This window comes from Phacochoerus africanus, chromosome 9 (assembly GCF_016906955.1).
Source record: "Phacochoerus africanus isolate WHEZ1 chromosome 9, ROS_Pafr_v1, whole genome shotgun sequence".
Taxonomy (NCBI): domain Eukaryota; kingdom Metazoa; phylum Chordata; class Mammalia; order Artiodactyla; family Suidae; genus Phacochoerus; species Phacochoerus africanus.
Window position 1 is genome coordinate 96,512,978 of NC_062552.1, and position 27,328 is coordinate 96,540,305.

The 27,328-nt window shown below is 40.4% G+C and overlaps 1 protein-coding gene across 1 annotated transcript in view; it reads right to left on the reverse strand.

Moving 5' to 3' along the window:
• Nucleotides 1–766: 766 nt before the first annotated feature.
• SYNJ2BP (synaptojanin 2 binding protein) overlaps nucleotides 767–27,328 on the reverse strand; it is a 48,839-nt gene continuing 22,277 nt past the window's right edge. The window contains exons 2-4 of the mRNA XM_047794685.1: nucleotides 18,398–18,534; nucleotides 11,178–11,273; nucleotides 767–1,042 (exon numbers count right to left, since the gene is read on the reverse strand). Coding sequence (XP_047650641.1) covers nucleotides 902–1,042; nucleotides 11,178–11,273; nucleotides 18,398–18,534 — 374 coding nt within the window. The 3' untranslated portion in view covers nucleotides 767–901. The remainder of the gene's footprint in view (nucleotides 1,043–11,177; nucleotides 11,274–18,397; nucleotides 18,535–27,328) is intronic.

Genomic DNA, 27,328 nt, shown 5'->3' on the forward strand with positions numbered 1-27,328 from the left:
TCCTTTAACAGACTGTGAGGTACCAAAACAGCCACTAGGGTAGCCTAGAGACTAGTAAGATTTATCTTTACATCTCCCAAGTTTTTTAAACAGACTGACTTGTGCAAAGCTGGATTATGGCATTTTACCTCAACTTCACCAAAATTATCATTAGGAGAAGAAATATCATTCCAAGAGTTTTAATTAGTTGCTTCTGTTTGCTTTCTTTAAATGATCCAGATTGGGCAGTCTCTTTTAAGGCTCGTTCTCTCACTCCCATTACGTACTGAATTCTTCAATTAAGATTATCTTTTAACCCACGTTGGAAGCCCAGGGACCAGGGTTGCTTTCCACCTCTTTAATTCTCCATAAGGCATTACTATTATACGATCATATATGCACATGTATTTATATATATTTGCTTTTTTAAAAAAAAAAATAGAAATGCTCTTCTCATTTGCCTTCGTTTGATACAAAGTAGGCACCCAAGTAGGTACTTAGAAATTAAATAAAGGCCACAGAAACTTCCCAAGGAAGATCATTGAAAAGAAAAATCCTTACTTTCTCTTCTTATGGCTGGCCTTTGACACATGCCAGCTAAGAAAAGAAAGAATCACCCATGGTGATGAGAAGACTGGGCCTTTTCCTCTTTGGGTTATAGCTGAACTTCTACTGGCGGTCCTACTAATATAAATAACTCTTCATTTGTTCCAAGCAAGTCCTTTCTTCAGTTTTCCTTCAAACAATGCCTTTACTCTCCCACCAAGGATTTCAAACAGCAAGGTTCTGGTTGGGTAACAGTCTCTTTAAATCATGAGTTGGCCATGTGGGGAAGGGAAAGTTACGGGAGAACGGCAGGGGAGGAAGGTCAGAGAAAGGGATGTGTGTTCTTCTTTGGGAGCACTGGAAGAAAGCGAGCTTTTCAAGGTTGATGGCGGTATCTCATGAAGGCCCAGGCTGCTACCATGATGAGGGCAAACACTGGCACCAGCACCACAGTTATGGGAATACCACTTGGTTCCCCATCACCTTGATGTCCCACAGGCCCATTCTGCACCTGTGACTGGAAGGGAGAGAAAACTGTTAACACTAGTGACCAATGTGTGTTTATCACATCTGAAATGTCCAGGCTGACACATTACCTGGGTCTGTAGCCTTTATACCACCCTAAGCTATAAAGCCCAAGCACTACTGAGCAGAAAGAGTCCTCTCTGTTTGTCCTGAGTTGATACATCAATGTCACCAATTCTTTGGAAATAAAATTAAGTCTGATGGGGAGGCCTTTAACCTTGCTGTGCTACTGACTGAAAGGGGCCCCTGAAGGTAAGTCGGATAACCTCTTTTCATTTCTGTACTGTTTCTACCAAGCTCCATGTATATCTTGCTATGGAGATATGAGATGAAAATGAAGATAAGAGACAAAGCCTATTGGTCCTACAGGGAACCTGTGGAAGTTACTGGGCAGTGGCAGGAGGTATCTGCCTTTCTAGAAATGCTTACTGAAAAAGATTGCCAGTCGTAAGAGTGCAAGAAGAGCAGAGCTGAGCAATGTTGACACAGGTGCAATGTCATTATTTAGGAATACTTTCCAATTTCCAAAAGGTACCCACTCCCTCCTAAGATAAGGTCCTGTCCTTCATTCCCTATTTTGTTTTTTGTTTTGTTTTGTTTTGTTTTTTGTCTTTTGTCTTTATAGGGCCACACCCGCGGCATATGGAGGTTCCGAGGTAGGGGTCTAATCAGAACTGTTGTTGCTGGCCTATGCTAGAGCCACAGCAACGCCAGATCCGAGCTGCATCTGCGACCTACACCACAGCTCATGGCAATGCTGGATCCTTAACCCACTGAGCAAGGCCAGGGATCGAACTGGCAACCTCACGGTTCCTAGTGGGATTCATTCCTGCTATGCCACAATGGAAACTCTCCATTCCCTATTTTGTAATACTAGGCAAAGATAAGGATGAAATCTATATGGAATGGAGGTAAAGGATTCTAAGATAAATAAGTAAAAATAAATCATATCACAGTGATTATAATTTTCCATTGCCTAAAGCATTCTCTTTTGAGGTTGGTGATCTTTTTTCATTTCAGTCAATTTTTTTAAAAGGTGGCCTTTCTTAACATTAACTTTTCCTCTTCATCTTTTTCTTTTCCTTTTTTGGCTGCCCCTGTGGCATAAAGAAGCTCCCAGGCCAGGGATCAAATCTGAGCTGGAGCTGTGATTTATGCCACAGCTCCAGCAATGCCAGATCCTTAACCCACTGCCCCAGGCTGGGGATCAGAATGGTGCCTCCAGAGAGACAAGCAGATCATTAACCCACTACACCTCAGCAGGAACTCCAACATTAATTTTTTTCAACCTTTTGGAAAATTGAAGTATGGTTCATTTATAATGTTGTGTTGGTTTCAGGTGTATAGCAAAGTGATTCAGTTATATATTTTCTTTTTCAGATTCTTTCCCATTATAGGTTACTACGAGATATTGAACATATAGTTTCCTGTGCTATAGAGTAGGCTCTTGTTGTTTATCGCTCGTATATAGAAGTGTATATATGTTCATCCCAAACTCCTAATTTATCCCCACCCCTGGTCCCCTCTTTGGAAACTATAAATTTGTTTTCTATGTCTGTGAATTTATGTCTGTTTTGTAAATAAGTTCATTTGCTTAATTTTAAATTTTTTAATCTCTTTTTAAAGTTGTATTGAAGTATAGTTATTTTACAAGGTTGTGACAATTTCCACTGTAGAACAAAGTGACCCACTCATACATATACACGTATCCATTCTCTCTTGGACTCTATTCTGACATCGATAATCACAGAATATTGGGTAGAGTTCCCTGTGCCATGCAGCAGGTCTCTGTTGGCCTATTGTTCCAAATGGCTCAAAGTGCATATGCCAATCCCAAATCCCCAGTCCATCCCTCCCCCCACCCCCAACATGTCCCTTTGGTAACCATAGGTTTTTCAAAGTCTGCGAGTCTGTTTCTGTTCTGCAAATCAATTCATTTGTTGCAATTTTTTTTTAGACTCCACACATAAGTGATATCATATGATACTTGTCTTTCTCTGTCTTACTTCCCTTAATATGATAATCTTCAGGTCCTTCCATGTTGCTGCAAATGGCAATATTTCAGTGTTTTTATGGCTGACATTTCTTTATATATCTATACACCACATCTTCTTTATTCATTTGTTGCTGGACACTTAGGTTATTTCCATGTCTTGGCAACTGTAAACAGTGCTGTTATGAACATCACGGTACATGTATCTTTTTGAATTAGATTAATGCTAACTTTAAAGAGCCAGCTTGCACCAACTGTGGTGCCAATGTGTTTTGGTTGGATGTATTATCCTCATTACAATCCACAAAACTCTGACTCCTCAATGTAAAAGACAAGACTGAACAAACTACCTTTTCTATCCCCTATCCGATCTCTACATCATTCATTCATTTGCTGATGAGATGTCCTGAGAGAACATGCTCAATAAAGACAGTTTTTAGGGCTGGACCAAGTCCTTGACCAGAAGAATAGTGACACAGTTTTGAAGTTACTTATGGATGTTTCCTAAAAAAACAAAAACCAACTTTGGACATCATTTCCCACATGCCTTCAAAAAGACCTCTAATCATATCTAAAGTGTCTGCTTATATCTGCTTGCGTTTATCTATTGCATAAATTCTTCCCTGCTTTAGAAACAAAGAAGGGAGTGGGATCAAGATGGCAGAGGAGTAAGATGTGGTGCTCACCTTGCCCACAAATGCACCAAAAAACCCCATCTACATGTAGAATGATTCACACAGAACACCTACTGAACGCAGAAGACCTTAAACCTCCAAAAAGGACAAGAAACCCGCCATATGACTGGGTAGAGGAAAATGGGGGAAAAAAGGAGAGAGAGAGAAAGAGAGACAAAGGAATCAGGATGGGACCAGTGCTCCTGAGAGGGAGCTGTGAAAGAGGAAAGGAACCCACACCCTGGGAAGTCTCCTAACTTATGGGGCAATCAGCTGAAACAGAGTGACCTCAAAGCTTCAGAGAAAAGCACAGCAGCTGGATAGAGAAGGACAAAGCAAAGAGGGGTCTTAAAGACCCTTGGGTGAGAGCTGGACAGTGAGACTCAGGCTCCAGAGGTCAGTTCTGGGAGAGGACTGGGGTTGGTGGTAGGGAGTGGTGCACCGAGGTCTGGGGGAGTGGAGTGTCACAGCCAAGGGAACCCGGGAGGAGGTCTGTGCCCTTAGGAGAAGCAAGCCACGGTTGTTGGAGAGGGCAAGGTGGGGAAGGGGCGAACCACCGAAGAAATATCTTTCTCTGCACACGGGTAGACTCCTGGAAGGTGGGGCTATGGGCAGCAAGGTGCATCTCACGTGGGCTATGGTCAATGGCCCCTCCTGCATAGTCTAAGTGTATGGGGGCACTTCTTGCATGGACTATAGGTGGCGTGGGCAAACCACTGCAGGTATCTCTGACTCCAGAGGTAGGTGTGGCCTGCCATCACTAGGAGTCCATGAAGAGGCACCACCTGCGGCCCCAATCACCTCAGAGGTCAGCACACAGGAGGGGACTGCAACCAAGCACCACCCGTTGTTGCTCTCACTCTCCTGGGAACACATACACCCTACTGTTGCCACTGCCAAATACTCTAGGCACCTGTCTGAAGCTCACTGCCACTTCCCAAGGCCCTGAAACTAGGAGCAGCCTGCACCACCTTCCTGTGGGTCCTTGCTGCTGTCAAGGGTCCAGCAACCAGGCACTGGCGACTATCCCTGCCCACTGCCTCCATCTCCCTTGAAGTACACGGAGCACCCTATCAAGGGGATAACAACCTGCACAAACTGAGGAAAGAGACACAAAGCAGCCCTCATGCCCCCCCCAAAATCTATATCTATATCTATATCTGTATCTATAGAAAGCCCTCATAAAATACCCAGGGTCGCTCTCATATAATTAGGCCTCCAAAACTACAGTAGCTGTTTTCCCTAAAACAGCTTAAGAAAAATACCTTTTCTTAAGATTTGTCACAGATTAAGAAAAATTTAAGAAAAATGAAGAACCATTCCCAGTTAAAAGAACTAGAAAATTCACTTGAAGAAGCAAATAATAAAACAGACCTCTGTAATCTAAGAGACACAGAGTTCAAAGAGGAGATAGTGAAAATACTGAAGGAATTAAGGGTGAATATGAGGGAATTAAGAGCAGATATGAACAGTTATGCAGATTACTTTAGAAAGGAACTAGAAAATATAAGGAGGAGCCAAGATAAATTGAAAAATTCATGTGCAGAGATGCAACCTGAGTTAAAGGCACTGAAGAGCAGAATGAAAAAAGCAGAGGAACAAATTAGTGACTTGGAAGATAGACTAATGGAAATCACCCAAATCAGGACAGCAGACAGAAACCAAATGAAAAAACATGAAAGCAATATAAGAGATCTATTGGATAATACAAAGTGGGCCAGTCTACGCATAAAGGGATTCCAGGAGGTGAAGCAAAAGAAAAAGGTATTGAAAATATATTTGAAGATATTATGACTGAAAACTTTCTAAATCTAAAGGAAATATATTAAGATACAGGAAGCACACAAGGTCCCAAACAAACTGAAACCAAACAGGCCCACACCAAGACTTATAAATAATAAAAATGGCAAAAGTTAAAGGAGAGGATTCTAAAGGCAGCAAGAGAAAAACAAAGAGTTAATTATAAGGGAACCCTCATAACGCTATCAGCTGATTTCTCTACAGAAACACTACGGGCCAGAAGAAAGTGGTAAGATATATTCAATGTTCTAAAAGGGAAACATTTGCAGCCTAGGATATTCTACCCAGCAAGAATATAATTTAAAATGGAAGGAGAAATAAAGAATTTTTCCAACAAACAAAAACTAAAAGAGTATAGCAAAACTAAATACTGAAAGGGCTCCTCTAAATAGGTAAGAAGTACAAAGAAATAGGATGGGGGAAATCATGATTGGAAAGTAATCACTTAAATAAGCCAGTATACCGACCTAAAAGGAAAAAAAAAAAAAACCCAAAAACCTACTGTAAAAGTGACGATAAACACAAGGAACAGCAAAGGGACAAATATTAAGTGTCAGTGGACTGAATGCTCCAATCAAAAGATATAGACTGGCATGGAGTTCCCGACATGGCTCAGTGGTTAACAAATCTAACTGGCATCCATGAGGATGCACGTTCGATCCCTGGACTTGTTCAGTGGGTTAAGGATCCAGTGTTGCCATGAGATGTGGTATAGGTTGCAGATGCGACTCCATCCTGTGTTGCTGTGGCTGTGGTGTAGCCCAGCAGCTAGAACTCCGAATGGATCCCTAGCCTGAGAACCTCCATATGCTGAGGGTACAGCCCTAAAAACCAAAAAAAAAAAAAAGACACATACTGCCAGACTGGATTAAAAAGGACCCTACAATATGCTGCCTACATAGGGCAAAGGACACAAATAAATTGAAAGTGAGGGGACGGAAAAAGATACTACCTGCCAATGGAAAAGATAGGAGGGCAGGAGGTGCAATAGTTACATCAGACAAAATAGACTTTAAAACAAAAGCCATCAAGAAAAGACAGAAGGACACTATTTAATGATAAAAGAATTAATTCAACAAGAGGATAGTACACTCATCAATATATATGACCCTAATATAGGAGCACCCAAATACATACAACAAATAGAACAGACATAAAAAGAGAAACTGATGGGAACACAATAATAGAAACTGATGGGAACACAGCAATAATTGAACACCCCACTTACATCAATGGACAAATCCTCTAGACAGAAAATTAATAAGGCAACAGAGATCCTAAATGACACAATAGAAAAGGTAGATTTAATTGACATTTTTCGGGATATTACATTCAAAAATATCAGAATATACATTCTTTTCAAGTGCACATAGAACATTCTCAAGGACTGACCACATACTGAGGCACAAAACTAATGTCAAAAGGAGTTCCCATAGTGGTGCAGTGGAAATGAGTGCAACTAGGAACCATGAGGTTGCAGGTTCGATCCCTGGCCTCATTCAGTGGGTTAAGGATCTGGTGTTGCCTTGAGCTGTGGTGTAGGCTGCAGACGCAGCTCAGATCCTGCATTGCTGGAACTGTGCTGTAGGCTGGCAGCTATAGCCCCTATTTTACCCCTAGCCTGGGAACCTCCATATGCCACTAGTGGGGCCCTAAAAAGCAAAAAACAAAAACAAAAACAAAACACCACATCTAATCTCAAAAATTTAAGAGTATAGAAATTATTTCAGGTATCTTTTCTGATTGCAATGGCATGAAACTAGAAATTAACCACAGGAAAAGAAATGAGAAAAAACTGACTACATGAAGACTAAACAACATGCTACTAAAAAACCAGTGGGTCAACGAGGAAATCAAAATGGAAATTCAAAAACACCTCAAGACAAATGATAATGAAAACAAAACCATTCAAAAATCTATGGGATGCTGCAAAAGCAGTGCTTAGAGGGAAGTTCATAACAAAACAGGCCTTCCTCAAGAAGAAAAATCTCAAATCGACGAGGGAACTACCCACCAAAATGAGTTAGACATAGAAGAACAAACAAAACCTAAACTCAGCAGAGGAGGGAAATCATAAAAATCAGAGAGAAAATCAATAAAATAGATTCAAAAAACAATAGAAAAAAATCAATAAAACCAAGAGCTGTTTCTTTGAAAGGGTAAACAAAATTGATGAACCTCTGGCCAGATTCGCTAAGAGAAGAGAAAGAACTCAAAAGAAGAAATGAAAAAGGACAAATCTTAATGGATACTGCAGAAATACAAAAATTCGTAAGAGAATACTATGAACAATTAATTATATACCAACAAATTTGACAACCTAGAAGAAAGAGACAACTTTCTAGAGGTGTACAGCCCGCCAAAACTGAATCAAGGAGAAACAGACCAAACCAACAGACTGATAACTAGAAATGAAATTCAATATGTAATAAAAACACTCCTCAAACAAAGTCCAGGACCAGATGGCTTCCTGGGTGAATTATACCAAAAATACAAAGAAGAACTTATACCCAAACTTCTTTAACTTTTCCAAAAGGCTGAAGAAGAAGGAATATTCCCAAAGACGTTCTATAAAGCCACCACCACCCTAAACCAAAACAAGACAAAGATACTACCAAAAAAGAAAATTATAGGCTAATACCTTGATGAATATAGACACAAAAATTCTCAACAAAATTTTAGCCAACTGAATCTAACAACATATAAAAAAAGTCATACACCATGACCAAGTGAGATTCATCCCAGGTTCACAAGGATGGTTCAACATACACAAATCAATTGTCACACACCACATTAACCACATGATCAATAGATGCAGAAAAACTATTTGATAAAATATAACATACATTCATGATCAAAATTCTCACCAAAGTGGGTACAGAGGGAATACAGCTCCACATAATAAAAGCCATTTACAACAAACACACAGCCAATATAATACTCAATGGAGAAAAGCTGAGAGCCTTCCTGCTAATATCTGAAACAAGACAAGTATACTCACTCTTACCACTTTTATTCAACATAGTATTGGAAGTCCTAGCCACAGCAATCAGACAAACAAAAGAAATAAAAGGTATCCACATTGGAAGGGAAGCGGTAAAACTGTAACTCTATGCAGATGACATGATACCATATATAGAAAACTCTGCTCAAAAACTACGGGAACTGATCAACAAATTCAACGAAGTAGCAGAATATAAGATTAACATTCAGAAATCAGTGGCATTTCTGTATACTAACAATGAAATAATAGAAAAGGAATATAAAAAAGTATTATCTTTTAAAAATTGCACCCCCCAAAATTAAATTCTTAGGAATAAACCTGCTCAAGGAGGTGAAAGGACTTATATGCTGAGAACTATAAAATATTAATCAAGGACATTAAAGAGCATTCAAAGAAAAGGAAAGGTATTCTATGCTTCTAGATTGGAAGAATTATTTTTTTTTTAAATGGCCATACTACCCAAAGCAATTTACAGACTCAATGTGACCGCTATCAAATTATCCATGACATTTTTCACAGAACAAGAACAAACAATCCATAACTTTATAACCATAAAAGACCCAGAAGTGCCAAAGCAACCATGAGCAACAAAAAACAAGCAGTCGGCATAACTCTCCCAGACTTTAGACAATATTACAAAGCTACAGTAGGCGAGAAGTTTGGTACTGGTACCAAAACAGACATACAGACCAATGGAATAGAATAGAGAACACAGAAATAAACCCAGACACCTATGGTCAATTAGTCTTCAACAAAGGAGGGAAAAATATAAAGTGAGAAAAAGTCTTTTCAGCAAATAGTGCTGGGAGAACTACAGCTGCATGTAAATCAACGAAACTAGAACACACTTTCACACCATGAACAAAAATAACTCAAAATGGCTTAAAGACTTAAACATAAAGACAGGACACCATAAAACTCCTAGAAGAGAACATAGACATTCTCTGATATCAACTGAACGCATGTTTTTTTTTAGGTCAGTTTCTGAAAGCAATAGTTAAAACAAAAATAAACCAATGGACCTAATCAAGCTTATAAGCTTTTGCATAGCAAAGGAAACCATTAAAAAAAAGACAACCTATGGAGAGGAGAAAATAGCTTCAAATGATGCAACTGACAAGGGCTTAATCTCCAAAATATACAAACAACTCATAAAACTCAACACCCAAAAAACCCCAACAACCCAATTGAGAAGTGGGCAGAAGACCTGAAGAGACATTTCTCCAAAGAAGACATATGAATGGCCAACAGGCACAAGAAAAAATGCTCAACATCACTGATTATTAGAGAAATGCAAATCAAAACTACTATGAGGTACCATCCCACATTGGTCAGAATGGCCATTATTAATAAGTCAATAAATAACAAATGCTGGAGAGTCTGGAGAAAAGGGAACCCTCTTTCACTGTTGGTGGGAATGTAAACTGGCACAACCACTATGGAGAACAGTATGGAGGTACCTCAGAAAACTAAATACAGAACTAGCATATGAACTCATGGACATGGAGAATAGACTTGTGACTGCTGAGGGGAGGGGGAAGAAGTGAGATGGACTGGAAGTTTGGGGTTAGTAGATGCAAACTATTGCATTTGGAGTGGATAAGCAATGAGATCCTGTTGAACAGCACAGGGAACTATATCTAGTCACTTGTGAAGGAACATGATGGAGGAGAAGATGGAAAAAAAAAGAATGTACATAAATGTAAAACTGGGTCAGTCTGCTATATAGCAGACACTGACAGAACACTGTGAATCAACTATAGTAAAAAACTTCTAAAAAACAAAGAGCCAAGGCAGAAGCAGCTGAGCAATGTGTCCTATCTTCCTGTTTTCTAATCCATCAAACCCAGATTCTGCTTGCAACCTTAGCTGTTTCCTCAGATAGCTTTCATGTTTGCCCTCTCTACCTTTTTTTTTTTTAACCATGTCCTATTGAACTCTTCAGCATTTGAAGCCTCACTCAGGAGCTCAGCGAGGCAAAAACAGCATCAACTTAATAGGGAGTAACTTTAAAGTCACAATGAATCTATGTTGTAAATGCACTCCAAAATCCTTCGTGCTCCAGGAGGAATTATGTCTACCCAGTCTTCTCCTCTCATCATCCAAATAATGAAACACTAAGAACTAAGGAGTGGATGTGGGGATAGGTGCTGCCTTGATCTAATTCTGAATCCCATTTCCTTTTTCTTGGGGTTCCCCTCTGGGTGCCAGAGCCTTGGACAAAAGGATCCTCGAATTGATAAGAAAAGGGTTCATGGTGGTGATAGAGAAAAGCATGTAGTAGGTGGGTATAAAAAACCCACCACCTTTGCACTTAGAGTTTTATAAATAAGAATGCTCAAGGGCAGACATGTTTCCCTTCCTACTAAGAAACAAAATTGATTCTGGTTGTACTATTTTCCCCATTTATTTTAATTTGGTCATCAAGCTTTATCTTTAGGGTATATTCCCTTGAAGCCAGGACCTGGTTTGCAAAGATACTGTTATGCATTTCCATTAATGATAAGCAGAAGTCTCAGAAGACCCCTGCCTATGCCAGACGAGCTCTTCAAAAGAGTGAGAGAGTGAAGGCAAAAAAGCTACACACACTACTAAAGATTATACCACAGCATTTATGCCCAACTACAAAAGCCTGGTCGCTGCAAATGACACCTACCCTGTGCTGCACTCTCAGGGACACAGTGTAGCCTGCATTACGAAAGAGGTCTACAGCATCCTGGTGCAGCAGGTTCTTTAGGTCTTGGCCATTTACCTGTCAAAAAAGCAGGGAAAAGTAGTAAGAGAGACAGAATGTGAACTTTCATAAATCAAAGATTTACTTTCATGTGACTAAAGATTTAAAAAACAAACTCCTACAGAGCAAATTCCAAGGGCTACGAGAATGGGTAAAGTTACTTAGAACTCAGGGTTACTATTTTCATTTTCAAAGATATGCTTTCCTATACCTGAGGTTACATGGGCCATCTGAAGCTCCTCCTGCCTGTCTTGACACTTGGGATTCCGTTACTGTATTCGTTTGTCTTCCACAAGCATTAGCCTCCCTCCGGGCATTAGTCTGCTTTCGTAAGCTAACAAGGTCTTTCAGGTTATCGCTCTATCCTTCGTAGTTTTAATCCCTGGCATTGCCAGCTTCAGCTCTAGAAATATTACTCTAGGAAGCTCTCTCACAATTTAGTTTGATGTACGTCAAATCTACTAGCCCCTTCTATTGTTCTGGTTCTACTATGAACAATTTCCCTTGATTCCATGGATATTCCTATATTCCTCAAATTTACTAAAAACCTTGTTTCTGTGATGATACAAGCCTTCAAAAAATGTTTCAGTGATGGTGAGTCCTACCACTTAAAGCTGAGAGATGTGTTAACACTTCTTAGTGTCAGGAGTGACACAGGCCACAAGTGATATCTATTCTACGCTGCACTCAGTGGCAGAGCATAGCCCACTTTCTGCAAGATCTATGTATGTTTTATACATGTCAATGGCAGCAATGGCAGCAAGAATATCTAATATATTTGGTAGGTTCTGTGCAATATGCTTTACATATATTCTCTTATCTAACTGGATCCTCACAATAATCCTATGAGGTAGACACTATTTTCGGCTTGTTTTCACAGAGGAAGAAACTGAAGCTTGTTAGCAAGGCTAGGTAATTTGCCCAAAGTCATAATAAGTGGAGAAGCTAGGGCTAGGGTTCCTACATCCTGGAAGGAAGACAAAAGTGCCCTTTGCCTTTTACTTCTCCTTCTGCACTATTATTCGTCCACCTTGACTCACCAACTATTCTTTCCTCAGCTGAAGCTCAAGCCATTGGCTCATTCAACCTTCTCACCTTCCTTGTCCCAGTCTTCCTTCTCCAAGAGGTTCATAACAGCCCCTCGACTCTATTCCCTGCCAATATCCTTACTGAATTAACCTATCAACGCTTTGGCCTTAGAAACTGTCTACCTTTCCAAACATTCTAGCCACCAGCTAGCATGAGGCCTGGACTTCAACATCAGGCATGCTTCGGCTCCAATACCTCAAACTCTTAAAAAACCAACCACACTTTCTGCTTTCTTCACGCCTCCTATGCTACTGTGACTTTCCTCTTTATCCCAATCAAAGCCTTTTACACCTCTGAAGACTTCTGTTATTTCAACAAAGCACCATTAGAATCCCTTGTCCCCATGATCTTCTGCCATCTTTCTAGTCCTGTGCAACACACCGCAGTTACCTGCCTTGTCACCAGTGAGTTTAAGATTCCTAGATACACAGTCACACTTTCTACCACAGATCTATGCTACCTGGCTCCCGCTGAATCCTTACAACCCTTCTCCTCATCTAGTGAACTCCCTAATGAATATGCAATGGTAGCCAACCGTCATCGAACCCTAACTCCAATCCCACTTCTCTACCCTGGAGATTCCTTTGCCTTATCTTTCCCAAGAATACTGTGAACTTTGGATAAACACTCTCTCCATTTTCTTTCCTTTCCCTTCAAAGTTTCTTGATATTCTCTTAGTGCTGCTTTCCCCTTATTTCTGAATTAGATCTATTTTCTCGATCAAGACTAACCTACTTCCTAGGGCTCTTGATCCTACTCCTCCCAGCCTCCTTATAGAACTTACACAGTCACTTAGCCCTCTTGATTCCTCAATTATCACCGTTCTCTGCTGCTTCTCAACTAAAACGATCCTCATCTATTAAAAACAACAACAGCAAATATTTCTGGGAACCCACCATCAGCCTTCTCCCATCTCTCCTCTTTCACTGCCAGTCGTTTTGAAAGAACTCTTGGCTTATCTCCACTTCCTCAGCATCTATGTTCCCTTTATTTCCTTGCATTCTCAATAAATGGGTTGGGGGGTGGATATGGGCAGAGACCATGCTGTCCAGCAGGTCAGGGCTAACTTCCAATCATCAAATCCTATGGCCCTTTTTTGGTCTTCAGACCACCTCCTCCCTTTTGCAGTCCTCTCCTGTCTTAGCTTATGAACACGTAGGTCTCTTAGTTCTTAAGGTATTCTGCATCCCCTCCTTCCTTCTGAAGGGTTAAGTAAATATTCCTCAGTATCAGCAGTACTTTGTTCTCTTATCTTCTCTCCCAGGGTGACTTTTCACAACTTCAGCTGTAATTTGCAAGAGCCCCCACATTTTTCTCCTCACCTCTACTTCAGGAGTTGTCAATTTCCTGCTGGGTGTCTATCTATATGGGGCACATTCTGCTAGACTCCAACTCAACCCATCCAAAGCCTCTATTATTTCCCACAAAACCAGACTATCCCAGTCTCCTTCTTCTTGCCACTACCATTCCTTCAGACTAAAATTCTGGTAATTTTTAAAAACTCTTTCCACTCTGTCAATCTTTACATACAACATATTGCCAACTCCTGCAGTCTAACAGAGTCTAACTCCTCATATGTTACTTGCTTTCTATTACCTTGTCCTTTAGTTATGAATACTCTTTGCTGAACTCCTATGATCACTTTCTCTCTACTTTCCTCTGGATCCTCCCTCATGCTAACCTATTCAAACACTGTTTCCAGATCAATCTTCCTAAAGCACAATTCTGCTCATACCGCTTTACTGCTCAAAAACAAAACTGGAAGCAAGGGAGGAAAGAGTGCCTGCCTGATTTCTTTCCTCCAGGAAATGGCACCAACCTACCTTCCCAGTTTAGTCTTTCACTACTCTCTTTCATACATCCTATGCTCAAACTGAATCATACAACTCACTGTCCTGGGACAGGTAACATATTCTTACCATCATATCTGTGCTTAAGCTACATCCATCACTTGAATATCTTTCCCTTAAAAAACATTCTATTCATCTTCCAAGATCAATCTTTTTTTTTTTTCTTTTTATAGCTGCGCCCGTGGGATATAGAAGTTCCCAGGTTAGGGGTTGAATCCGAGCTGTAGCCGAGGCCTACGCCACAGCCATGGCAACAATGGATCCAAGCTGCATCTATAACCCACACCACAGCTTATGGAAATGCTGGATCCTTAACCCACTGAGAGAGGCCAGGGATCAAACCCACATCCTCATGGACACTCTGTCTGGTCCTTAACTGGCTGAGCCATAAATGGGAACTCCGCAAGACTGATCTTAAATAGGCTCAAGCCCTACTACCTATAGTGTAGAAGTGAATACAGGTTTTTCTATTTGATGGACTGATTTTAGGCTACCAAGCCACCTTCTGGTTATGTCTTGTTTTGGGGAGTAGCTATGTCAAGGGGAAAAAACTTCATGGTTTCTGGAATTATCACAATGAATTCTCAATGAGAACAGGTGCAAGGCTGCTGACAAGAGTGAGAATGCTCACTCACACTAGCCCATAGGATAAATGTATTTCTCACTGTAAAGAAATAGATATTTTCTCTCAGAGGCAGAGAAATTAGAGATACAGTCTTAACAACCAATACCAAAGATGTTATAGCTCTATATCAGAGCCAAGTTTCAGAAGATATGTAGGCAAGTGGGAGAACTGAATTACTACATGACATTCAGTGACAGCAACAGTGATCTCAAAATAATCTTTGCCATAGTAGTCAGTATTAATTGCCAGGAATCACTGTATATTATTATCTCTGGAGCTGTCTATCCATTTTACATGTACTAACTTAATCTTCACAATAGTCCTACAAATAGCAACCCCCATTTTATAAGTTATAAAATGAGAAAGGCTATGCAACCTGTCCATGGGCATACAGAACGGAAGAAGCAAACTAGGATTCAAACTCAAGTAGCCCAGCCCCCAGGCCTTCACTAACAAACCCTAAACTTTAGAAACTTACATTATAAGCAAGGATTTTATTTCATCAACCTATGGCTATCCAGTGCAATAGCGTTGTAAGTTGAATTTTTATTGGTTTTGCAGTTTCCTTTATATCTACTATGTTATGTGTTTGAAAAATTTTAGACTTGTAAAAAAATACGGGGTGTTTATATGTTAGTATTTTTAATCATTTTTATATGTTGAAGTAGCATTCACATTAAAAAAGCAATTTGGTTACGTATCACTTCACTGACAAGGCTTGTCTAGATAACTGTACTAGGTGTGGCTGATTTACTTTTTTGAATCTCCATACTATGTAACTATCTTTTCTTTCTTTTTCTGGCTGCCCCATAGCATGCAGAAATTAATAAATGAGGAATCAGACCCATGTCACAATAGCAACTGGAGCTACTGTGGTGAAAACACTGCTGAGCCACCAGGGAACTCTACTATGTAACTCTCTTAAAGCTCAAACTGAACTCTGTCTTATAACCCTTCACATTCTACTATAAATAACTTAGAGATGTTGGATCTCAACTGATCATTAGAGCCCCCACAATATCTGAACAGTGCTTTGGATAACACTTGAGTATATAATAAATCCCACACAATTTCCTGAGGTTTGGCTATAGAGTACACCCTGCAAAAGCCATAACTACACAAAGTCTGGGTGACATATTTATTGGCATTACACAAAGCTGAAAGGCCTGGACTCTAATAGCCCTACCTACCAATGACTCCAATGACTCACATGACTCAGTGGGTAATCACGGGGTCCTCAGGGGAGTCTCCTTTTGCTAACGGGGAAGAAAGACATTGGGCGACATCTGGCAAGAGAATGGCATAGGTCAATTGTGTCTTTCAACCCTCCTAGTTAAGCCTAAAGGTATTCTAATACAAAAGGACAGTTACTCTAATTGCTTAAAGAAAAACCAAAAACAAACAAACAAAGCCAAACCAGAGGCCTTGTAGAAATGCAAAAGGAATTTCTTTTTAAGGAACCATTTCTCATCCTTTGCCTAACATAAACCAGCCCCATAAAACAAATGATTCTCTCTTGACAATATCTTTCTACTCCAAAGCCAAATCTGCTTTCCAATATTTACTTCCTCCCAAGTGTTTTTACGGATTCCAGCTCATAATGACTATCCTCCAAGTTCTGCAGATTTAACCCTTAAATATACATGGAATCCATTCTTTATCACTGTCCTTACTAATATAGACCAGAGGATCTCAAAGTGTGGTTCCAGGACCAGCAGCATTAACCTGGGAGCTTATTAAAAGTACACATTTCTAGGCCCCACCCTAGAAATCTGCGCGTTAACAAGCCCTCCACATGATTCTGAAGGTTGAGTTAGCTCTAGCCTGAACTGCCCAAATGTTTTCTCCACACCCAGCCTACTTACCCTACTTAATCCACAGTCTATGCATCCACAGATTTCATCAGTGATTTTCCATTTACTGGAGTAGTGATTTTTCAAATATAGGTCTGCTGACCCATTATAGAAGATAGTGAAGTCAATCCAGTGGGTCAAGACCAGTATTTGACTTTAAATAAGTGAAATTAGAAGAAAATATATCAGAATGCATCACATACAGAAGAGATTAAATATTATTTGCTAAACTTTGCTTCAAGCGTGTGTGTGTTTCCTATTGTAGGTCATGATTCAAAATGTCAGAAAAACATTTGCCTATAGTAGTGCTTCTGAAACTTTATTCACAGGCTTGCTCAAGGATCTTGTTACAATGCAGGTTTTTATCTGAGTGGGTCTGGGGAGGTTCATGAGACTCTGCATTTGTAACAAGCTCCCAGTGATGGCCAGATGGTCTATGGACCTCACTTTTACTACCAAGAGCTATTCACCTGAGAAATCTTAGACTATTGCTAAACTTGCTACTTCAGTTTCCTTAACTCATGGCATTGTAAGTTGTATTCAACTTGAGATATGAAAGATTTGCAACATGCTAAACATTTTGCTGCCTGAATGTTCAGAGAGATGGGATGGTGGTATTCTAGTTAACTGATGGGGAGATAAGAGAATTTTTGCTTTAATTTAACTGTGGTTATTATCAGTCTTTAAAAATGAATTTCTTATCTCCTGCCTTAGGAAAGAAGTTAACATTAATTTTCTTTGATAATTAATAATTTTGGATTGCCTAGGGATAATCTAACATTATCTCCAGGTAATGTAAGAGTTATAGGAGCTCGAACAATAGGATGATATAAATGTAGAGGTATAAGACACAGATTAAAAACGGACTCAATAAACACTGATCTCAGATTATACTCTGGATATTTTCATTATTTCCCAAGACCTCGAAATGAATTACAACTTGGGGGTGGCAGGGGGAGATAGGGTCTCTTTTTTCCTTAAAGTTGATGGGAAAAAATAAATAATCTACGTCCAATTAATCAAGCCAAACCGAAGAAGTCAGTTACAATTCATTCACAGAGCACCTAATTTACTAGATGCTTACTCTGTGCCAGCTACAGGCCTACATGCTATGGACAGAGATGAAAAGACAAAGGCTCTTCCTTAGAGGAACTTTGTCTAGAGGATTTGGTAAATTTCAGTGTTTCTGTAGCTGATGTAGTTAAGTGTCTTATTAAAGACATTAGCAGAGTGAAATGGGAATACAGGGGACAGATAGCCAAATCAGACTGCATTCCAGATTTTCATCTTAATAATGGGTGAAAAAAGCCTTTGAGTCTAAAAGGACATTTAATTCTGACCTTCCTCTTTTGTCTCTTCTGGAGTAAACACTGTAGTGTTTTCATCAAAAAAGCGGAAGCAATACAGTGTAATAAAAGCACAACAAAAATGTGGGTTTTCCCACACACCAATCCCTCCCTTTCTCTGTTTCATGCTTCTGGAAGTTAGGTAATAAGTACCTTTGCATTCTGGACTTAATTCGCCTTGTTGAGTGAGGTAACAGCCTCCATGCTTTACGGTAGGAGCGGAAAAGGTGACTGTTCAAGGTCCCTCCCACTGAATTCCACAATCTGCATTACCTCTAGATCCAAAAAGGCAGGCGGGAATCTTCCCAAGGAAGGGGTGAGGGGGAGAACTAGGATCTAGGGGGCAAGGGAATGTGAAGGAGCGGAAGCCAGTTCTCACCGAGAGGATCTTATCACCCTCCTGGAGCCGCCCATCCAGGGCTGCAGCCCCATTCTCTTTGATGCGGCTGACGAAGATGCCACTGTCATTGGAGACATACTGCTGATCTGTCCCACCGACGATGTTGAAGCCCAGACCTAAGAAAATCACGGAGGAGTTGTAAAGGAGATGGAGTGAAGAAAAAGGGATTAGAGAAGATGAGGAAAAAGAGAAAGGAAAGGCCTCGTGGTGGAAGGGGGAGGGCGGTGGCTGGGAAGTCAAGACCGTGATGCAGCTGGTCATCAGCAAAGTCAGTGATCAGCTTCACTAACAAAGGTCAAGAGTCCTTAGAGTTGCCCATGAGACCAGGCAGGACCAAAAATACACACATAGTGGTCAACATGGTGTACTGAATATAAAAAGAAAAATCTGCACTGAGCTCACTGAAAAAATAATGGTGATTCTTATAAGATGTGCTTCTGCTGACATCTGACTTTTAATTTTGTTGTTGGCATTTAGGACTCAACAGACGTTTTAAAAGTGAGTGAATTGGCGTTCCCATCAGGGCACAGTGGAAACAAATCGGACTAGGAACCATGAGGTTGCCGGTTCCATCCCTGGCCTTGCTCAGCTGTGAGCTGTGGTGTAGGCCAAAGATATGGCTCGGATTCTGCATTGCTATGGCTGTGGCGCAGGCCAGAAGTTGTAGCTCCAATTAGACCCCTAGCCTAGGAACCTCCATATGCCATGGGTGCAGCCCTAAAAAGCAAAAAAAAAAAAAAAAAGGGGGGGAGTGAATTAAGACATACTGCACAGTGAACACTGGTTATAATGTGCCAATAAATTTTTAAAATGCAGCAAGATTGAAATGGGTTGCTTGGTCTCTAATTTAGAAAAGAAGTCTAAACACCAAAAAGTAAAGATGGCATAAGAATGACAACATCATAGGACTAGGAGAGGAAGGAAGTACAGTATATGAGCCTGGGAAAATTAAACAAGAAATGCTTTCTTGTGGACTTCTCCTGTCTCCAGGTCTGGATCTTGAGCTTGTTTATGAGTAAGAGCAGCAACAGGAGCAGCAGCAACTGATATTTACTAAGCATTTACTAGGTACCAGGTACTATGCTATGCATTCCATATACATTATCTCATTCAATCCCAACAAACATGAAGTGGTTATCACTCCCATCTTCAGATGAATTTAAAAGCATGCATGAGATTAAATAACTTCATAAAAGGTCACACAGCTCTGTACAAAGCCAAGACACCAAGTTAAGATGCTCGATTGCAAAGTGTGAGTTTTAAACCATTTTGCGATATTCTATCTTTACAGAAAATATGAAAAATTGTTTTAGGAAAAAAAGTCTAAGTCGACTTGCCTTTGGGCTGCCTTGAATAAGCAATGCTGGGATAATGGCTGTAGAACAGTCCTCAAGGGAAATATATTCCAGAGGAAAAATTGATCATTCCAGAACTCTGTCACCCTAGTCAGGGTCCCTACTGTTTACTATCAGGACTGAGAATGAAATAGCCTTCATTTCATTTAGATTCTTCTCTTTAAAGTCTAAATCTAAAGGTCATAAAGGAAAAAAAGCAGTGTTTCACAGATCTGTTACTGTGGAAATAATAATTTGTTTTATCTTTTATTTTTTCAGGGCTGCACTCACGGCATATGGAGGGTCCTAGGCGAGGGGTCGCATCAGAGCTGTATTTGCCAGCCTACACCACAGCCACAACAATGCCAGATCCAAGCCATGTCTGTGATCCAAGCTGGTGTACCACAGCTCACGGCAAGGCCAGATCCTTAACCTACTGAACGAGGCCAGGGATCAAATCTGTCTCCTCAAGGATACTAGTCAGACTCGTTTCTGCTGAGCTGCGATGGGAACTGCCTGGAAATAATAGTTCTGGACATAATTAAAAGGAAACAAAGCACTTCATTAATACCAATGGTGATGGCCACTTGTTGAGTTATAAACACCAGACGGACAAACACTCTACTTTCCCCCTGCCTGCAGGGTTTTTCTATCCCCATATAATCTCACTAATTTCCCCTAGACATCGGTTCAACTCTATTGTTCACATAACCCACTGTTCATTTAATCATTTTGTGGTAAAATACGTGTAACACAAAACCAAGCTCTACTGCACAAACTCATTGTTATTATCATTTTCTCTTTTTAGGGCCCCACCTGTAGCATATGGAAGTTCCCGGGCTAGGGGTTGAATTGGAGCTGCAGCTGCAGGTCTATGCCACAGCCATGCCAGATCCGAGCTTACAGCAATGCTGGACTCTTAACCCACTGAGTGAGGCCAGGGATCGACCTGCATCCTCAGGGAAACTATATTGGGTTCTTAACCTGCTGAGCCACAACATGAACTCCTCACTGTTTGTTCAGAGGTAAAATATATGCAACATAATATTGAACATTTTAACTATTTTAAAGTGTATAGTTCAGCAGCAGTAATTCACAATGTTGTGCAACCATCACCACTAGCGATATCCAGAACTTTTCCATCATACCAAACAGAAATTCTGTATCCATTCAATTCTTCACACTTTCCTCTCTAGCCTCTGATAACTTCTATTTCTCTTTCTGCCTCTCTGAATTTGCCTATTCTATACAGCTCATGTAAGTGGAATCATAAGTATTTATCCTTTGTGTCTTGCTTATTTTACTTAGCATCATCCAGGTTCATCAATGTTGTTAACATGCATCAGAATTTCATTCCTTTTAAAGTCTGAGCAATAATCCCATTGCATGTATATACCACATTTTGTTTGGTCAAATGGCAAATGGACAATTGGTTGTTTCAACATTTTCACTATTGTGAATAATGCTTCTACGAACATTGGTGTACAAATGTCTGTCTGACCTCTACTTTTCAATTCTTTTGGGTCTGTATCTGGAACTGATTGCTGGATCACATAAATAATTCTGTATTTAATAATCTGAGTAATTGCCCAACTGTTTTCAACAGCAGCTGCACCATTTTACATTTGAAAAACAATGCCCCCATGGTTCCAATTTCTTCACATCCTCACCAATATTTCCTATTTTTGTTATTTTCATTTTGGGGGTTGGAGTGGGGATAATACTCATTCTGATAAATATGAAATGGCATCTCATTGTGGGTTTTTTTTTTTTTGTCTTTTTTGCTATTTCCCTGGGCCGCTCCCGCGGCATGTGGAGGTTCCCAGGCTAGGGGTCCAATCGGAGCTGTAGCCACTGGCCTACGCCAGAGCCACAGCAACGCAGGATCCGAGCCGCGTCTGCAACCTACACCACAGCTCACGGCAATGCCGGATCGTCAACCCACTGAGCAAGGGCAGGGACTGAACCCGCAACCTCATGGTTCCTAGTCGGATTCGTTAACCACTGCGCCACGACGGGAACTCCTCATTGTGGTTTTGATTTGGATTTCTCTAAGGCTAGTGATACTGGACATCTTCTCATGAGTTTATTGCTCATTTACAGATCTTCTTTGGAGAAATGTCTCTTCAAGTCCTTTGCTCATTTTTGAATCAGGTTGTTTTTGTTGTTGTTGTTATTCTTGCTGTGACTGAGTTGTAAGAGGTCTTTATATATTCTGGGTATGAATCCATTATCAGGTATGTGACTTCCAAATATCTTCTCCCATCCTATGGGTTATCTTTAATGCTCTTTATAGTCTTTTGATTCATGAAATTATTTTCATAAAACTCAAATTACTCATTTTCTTTTGTGCCTGTGCATTTGGTGTCACACGGTAAAAACCTGTCGCCAAATCCAATGTAATGAAAAAGTTTCCCCTATCTTTTCTTCTAAGAGTTTCATAGCTTTAGCTCTTATATTTATTTATTTATTTATTGTGTTTCTTTTACAGTGTTATTTATTCTCTGGGACATAATTCAGGGGAAATTATTATGCCATTTTAGATATGACAACTTTGGTCTTCTTTATGTATAACTGCTTCATTTTTTTTTTTATTTTCCCACTGTACAGTAAGGGGATCAAGTTATCCTTACATGCATACATTACAATTACATTTTCTTCCCCATCCCTTGTTCTGTTGCAACATGAGTATCTAGACAAAGTTCTCAATGCTATTCAGCAGGATCTCCTTGTAAATCTATTCTAAGTTGTGTCTGATAAGCCCAAGCTCCCGATCCCTCCCACTCCCTCCTCCTCCCATCAGGCAGCCACAAGTCTCTTCTCCAAGTCCATGATTTTCTTTTCTGAGGAGATGTTCATTTGTGCTGGATATTAGATTCCAGTTATAAGGGATATCATATGGTATTTGTCTTTGTCTTTCTGGCTCATTTCACTCAGTATGAGGTTCTCTAGCTCCATCCATGTTGCTGCAAATGGCATTATGTCATTCTTTTTTATGGCTGAGTAGTATTCCATTGTGTATATATACCACCTCTTCCGAATCCAATCATCTGTTGATGGACATTTGGGTTGTTTCCATGTCCTGGCTATTGTGAATAGTGCTGCAATGAACATGCGGGTGCATCTGTCTCTTTTAAGTAGAATTTTGTCTGGATAGATGCCCAAGAGTGGGATTGTGCGGTCATATGGAAGTTCTATGTATAGATTTCTAAGGTATCTCCAAACTGTTCTCCATAGTGGCTGTACCAGTTTCCATTCCCACCAACAGTGCAGGAGGGTTCCCTTTTCTCCACAGCCCCTCCAGCACTTGTTATTTGTGGATTTATGAATGATGGCCATTCTAACTGGTGTGAAGTGGTATCTCATGGTAGTTTTGATTTGCATTTCTCTTATAATCAGCGATGTTGTAGCTCTTATATTTAGATAGTTGATGTATTGTTAGCTAATTTTTGTATACAATGTAGGGCAAGGATCCAACTTCACACTTTTCTATGTGGGTATGTCCAGTTTTCCCAATATCATTTTTTGAAAAGAAAAAAGTGGTCTTGGTACCCATTCGTAAATAGTTTGACTGTATATAAGTGGACTTATTTCTGGGCTTTCTGCTGTATTCCAATGCTCTACATATCTGTGTTTGTGTCAGTACCACACTGTTTCGAATATTAGAGTTTTGTAGCAAATTTTGAAATCAGGAAGTTGTGAGTTCCCCGATAAGAGTCTCCTACTATTATTGTATTCCCATCAATTTCTCCTTTTATATCTGTTAGTATTAGTTGTATGTATTTGGGTGCTCCTACATTAGGGGCATATATATTGACAAGCATGATATCCTCTTGTTGAATCAATTCTTTTATCATTAAATGGTGTCCTTTGTCTTTCTTGATGGTTTGTTATAAAGTCTGTTTTGTCTGATGTAAGCATTGCAACTCCTGCTTTCCTGTTTTTTCCACTGGCATGAAATATTTTTTTCCATTCCCTCACTTTCAATTTATATGTGTCCTTTGTCCTAAGGTGAATCTCTTGTGGGCAGCATATTGTGTAGGCTCTTTTTTTTTTTTTTTTTTTTTAAATCTATCCATCTGCCACTCTATGTCTTTTGCTTGGAGCATTCAGTCCATTGATATTTAAGGTAATTATTGATAAACATGTGTTTATTGCCATTTTAAAACTTGTTTTCCAGTTGATTCCATGTTTCTTTGTTCCTTTCTTTTTTGGGTGGATGATTTCCTTTTATTTTATGCTTGTGTACTTTTCTTTTTAGTTTTTCTAAACATAATGTTTGATTTTGATTTGTGGTTGCCCTGTTTTTCAAGAATGCTAACCCCTTCCTGTATCTGCTTGATTTAGCCTGACAGTCATATGGGCTCAAACACTTTCTATTAAAAAGTAAGAGTCTAGATTTTATTTTCCTTCCCCACGTTTTTTGTCCTTTTGCTGTTCCTTGTGTTTATCATTGCTTTTACAATAGGTTGCTTTTTTTTTTGTCCTTTTAGATCTGTATCTGTATACTGTATACTTAAATAAGTGATTGCTTTCCAATTGTGATATCCTCCATCCTATTTCTTCTTACTTCTTGCCTATTTAGGGACTTCCAATATTTCTTTTAGAATGGCTTTTTTTTTTTGTCTTTTTGCCTTTTTCTAGGGCCGCTTCCATGGCATATGGAGGTTCCCAGGCTAGGGGTCTAACTGACACCGCAGCCGCAAGCCTACGCCAGAGCCACAGCAATGCGGAATCCAAGCCACTTCTGCAACCTTCACCACAGCTCACAGCAATGCTGGGTCCTTAACCCACTGAGCATGGCCAGGGATCAAACCGGCAACCTCATGGTTCCTAGTCAGATTTGACAACCACTGCGCCACAACGGGAACTCCTAGGGTGGGTTTAGTATTCCTGTATTCTTTTAGTTTCTGCTTGTTGGAGAAATTATTTTTCGCTCTATTTTAAATGATATTCTTGCTGAGTAGAGTATTCTAGGCTGCAAATTTTTCCCATTTAGAACTTTGGATGTATCTTGCCGCTTCCTTCCGGCCTGTAGTGTTTCTGTAGAGAAATCAGCTGATATCCTTATGGGGGTTCCCTTATAATTAACTCTTTGTTTTTCTCTTGCTGCTTTTAGAATCTTCTCATTTTAACTTTTGTCATTTTTATTATAATACGTATTGTTGTGAGTCTGTTTGGGTTCAACTTGTTTTGGGCACTCTATTTCCTCTATCTTGATGATTCCTTTAAATTTGGGAATTTTTCAGCCACAATTTCTTCAAATATATTTTTAATCCCCTTTTCTTTTTTTTTCTTCTGGAATCCCTACTATGCATAGATTGGCCTGCTTTACATTATCCCACAGATCTCTTTTTCATTTGGTTTTCTGTTTGCTGTCCTGATTGGGTGATTTCCATTATTCTATCTTCCAAGTCACGGATTCATTCCTCTGCATTATTCATTCTGCTCTTCAGCGCCTTTAACTCAGTTAGTGTCTCTGCAAGTGAATACTCTAATTTTTCTCGGCTCCTCCTTATATTTTCCAGATTCTTTCTAAAATAATCTGCATTACAGTTCATACCTTCTCTTAATTCCTTCACATTCGCTCTTAATTCCTTCAACTTGGCACTATCTACTTTTTGTACTCAGTGTCTGTTAGACTGCAGAGGTTTCTGTTTCATTGTTTGCTGCTTCAGGTGAATTCTCCTTTTCTTTTAACTAGGAGTGGTTCCCAATTTTTTCATTTTTCTTATTGTGTGAATTTAGGGAAAACAATAACTGTAGTCTTGGAGGGCTATTTATATGTGTGAGCACCCCTGGCTATTTTGTTAGGGGTTACTTTTTATTTCTAGGGTGCTGTGCATGCTTTCCGGGAAATGGAGGCAATGGGCAGGACAACTAGCCAATGCCTGGTTGCTGGCTCTTGACAGTGGCAAGGACCTGCAGGAAGGTGGCACAGGCTGCTCCTAATTGCAGGGCCCTGGGAAGTGACAGTGAGCAGGCATGAGTAGGTGGTCCCCAAAGTGTTTGGCAGTAGCAGCAGCAGGGTGACTATGTTCCCAGGGGAGTGAGAGCAACAACTGGTGGTGCTTGGTTGAAGTCCCCTCTTCTTTGCTGACCTCTGAGATGACTGGGGCCACAGGTGGTGTCTGTTCCCAGACCCCTAGTGGTGGAGGGCCACACCCACCTCTGCTGTCTGAGATGACTGCTGCGATTCATCCCCGCCTCTTGTAGATCACACAAGAGGTGCTGTGTTGCACTTAGCCCCCCACTTCCCTTAGCACACGCAAGAGATACCTGGCCACCTGAATCCTGTATAAGAGGCGCCAGGTCTCCCATAGCCTGAGCAAGTGAGCCTTGCCACCTGTAGCCTGTGCCAGAGGTGCCCCACCCTCTGAGAATCCAGGCATGCACAGGGAAAAATATTCCTATGGTGGTCAGCCCCTCCTCCTCTTGCCCTCAACAACTATGGCACCTTGCTTCTCCTGCTGGCCCAGACCTCCTCCTGAGTTCCCTCAGCTGTGGCATTCCACTCCCCAGTCTCTTGTGTTTGGCTCCCCAACCTGTGATATTCATCTCCCCAGCCCGTGGAGCACTGCTCCCTAGCCCCTCAGGCTGTCTTCACACAGTCAACCCTTGTCTTCTCCCTGGAACTGACCTTTAGAGCCTAAGTCTCTGCACCCAGCCCCCACCTGAGGGTCAGGCTGTGGTGTCTGCGGGTGGTGGTACCAGCGGTCCTTGTGGCCCTGTCTCTGCTTTGCCCTCTTCAGTCCAGCTGCTGTGCTTTTCTCTGGTCCCTCCGTATTGGCTGATCTCCCGTAAATTAGGTGGCTTCCCAGGGTGTGGCTTCCTTTTTTTTATAGCTCCCTCTCAGGAGTGCTAGTCCCATCCTGATTCCTTTTCTCTCTCTCCCCCCTTTTTTCCTTTTGTTCTACCCAGTTATACGGAGGGTTTCTCGCCCTTTTTAGAGGTTTAAGGTCTCCTGCCAGCGTTCAGTAGATGTTCTGTGCAAATCGTTCTACATGTAGATGTTTTCTTTGACTGTTTGTGGAAGAAAGTTGAGCGCCACATCTTACTCCTCTGCCATATTGATGGTTCAGTCTGATTTCAAGTCCTGAAGTAATTTTGAGTTGATTTTTTGTATGGTGTAAGAGAGTAATCCAGTTCCATTTTTTCCCATATGGCTGTCCGGTTTTCCCAACATCATTTATTGAAGACACTATCCTTCCTCCATTATATATTCTTAGCTCCTCTATCATAAAAAAATTGACCATATGTGCATGGATGTATTTCTGAGCTCCCCATCCTGCTCTATTGATGAGTGTGTGAAAAATGAAAGATTTTTTTAGGAAAATGAAACTTATGGGTTCGAAAACTATAGTATCTAAAAGGAATAATATACTAGATATGAATATCAACAGACTTGGTAACATAAGAGAAAAGATCAGTGAGAAGCCATACTGGAGAAACAACAGTAGCATGTGGGATAACAGTAAATGGTTTAATACATATGTAACTAGAATTTCAGAAGGACAAGAAAAAGGGAAACAAGAAACAATGTCTGAAGAAAACACTGTTTTCTTCAAAGTGGATC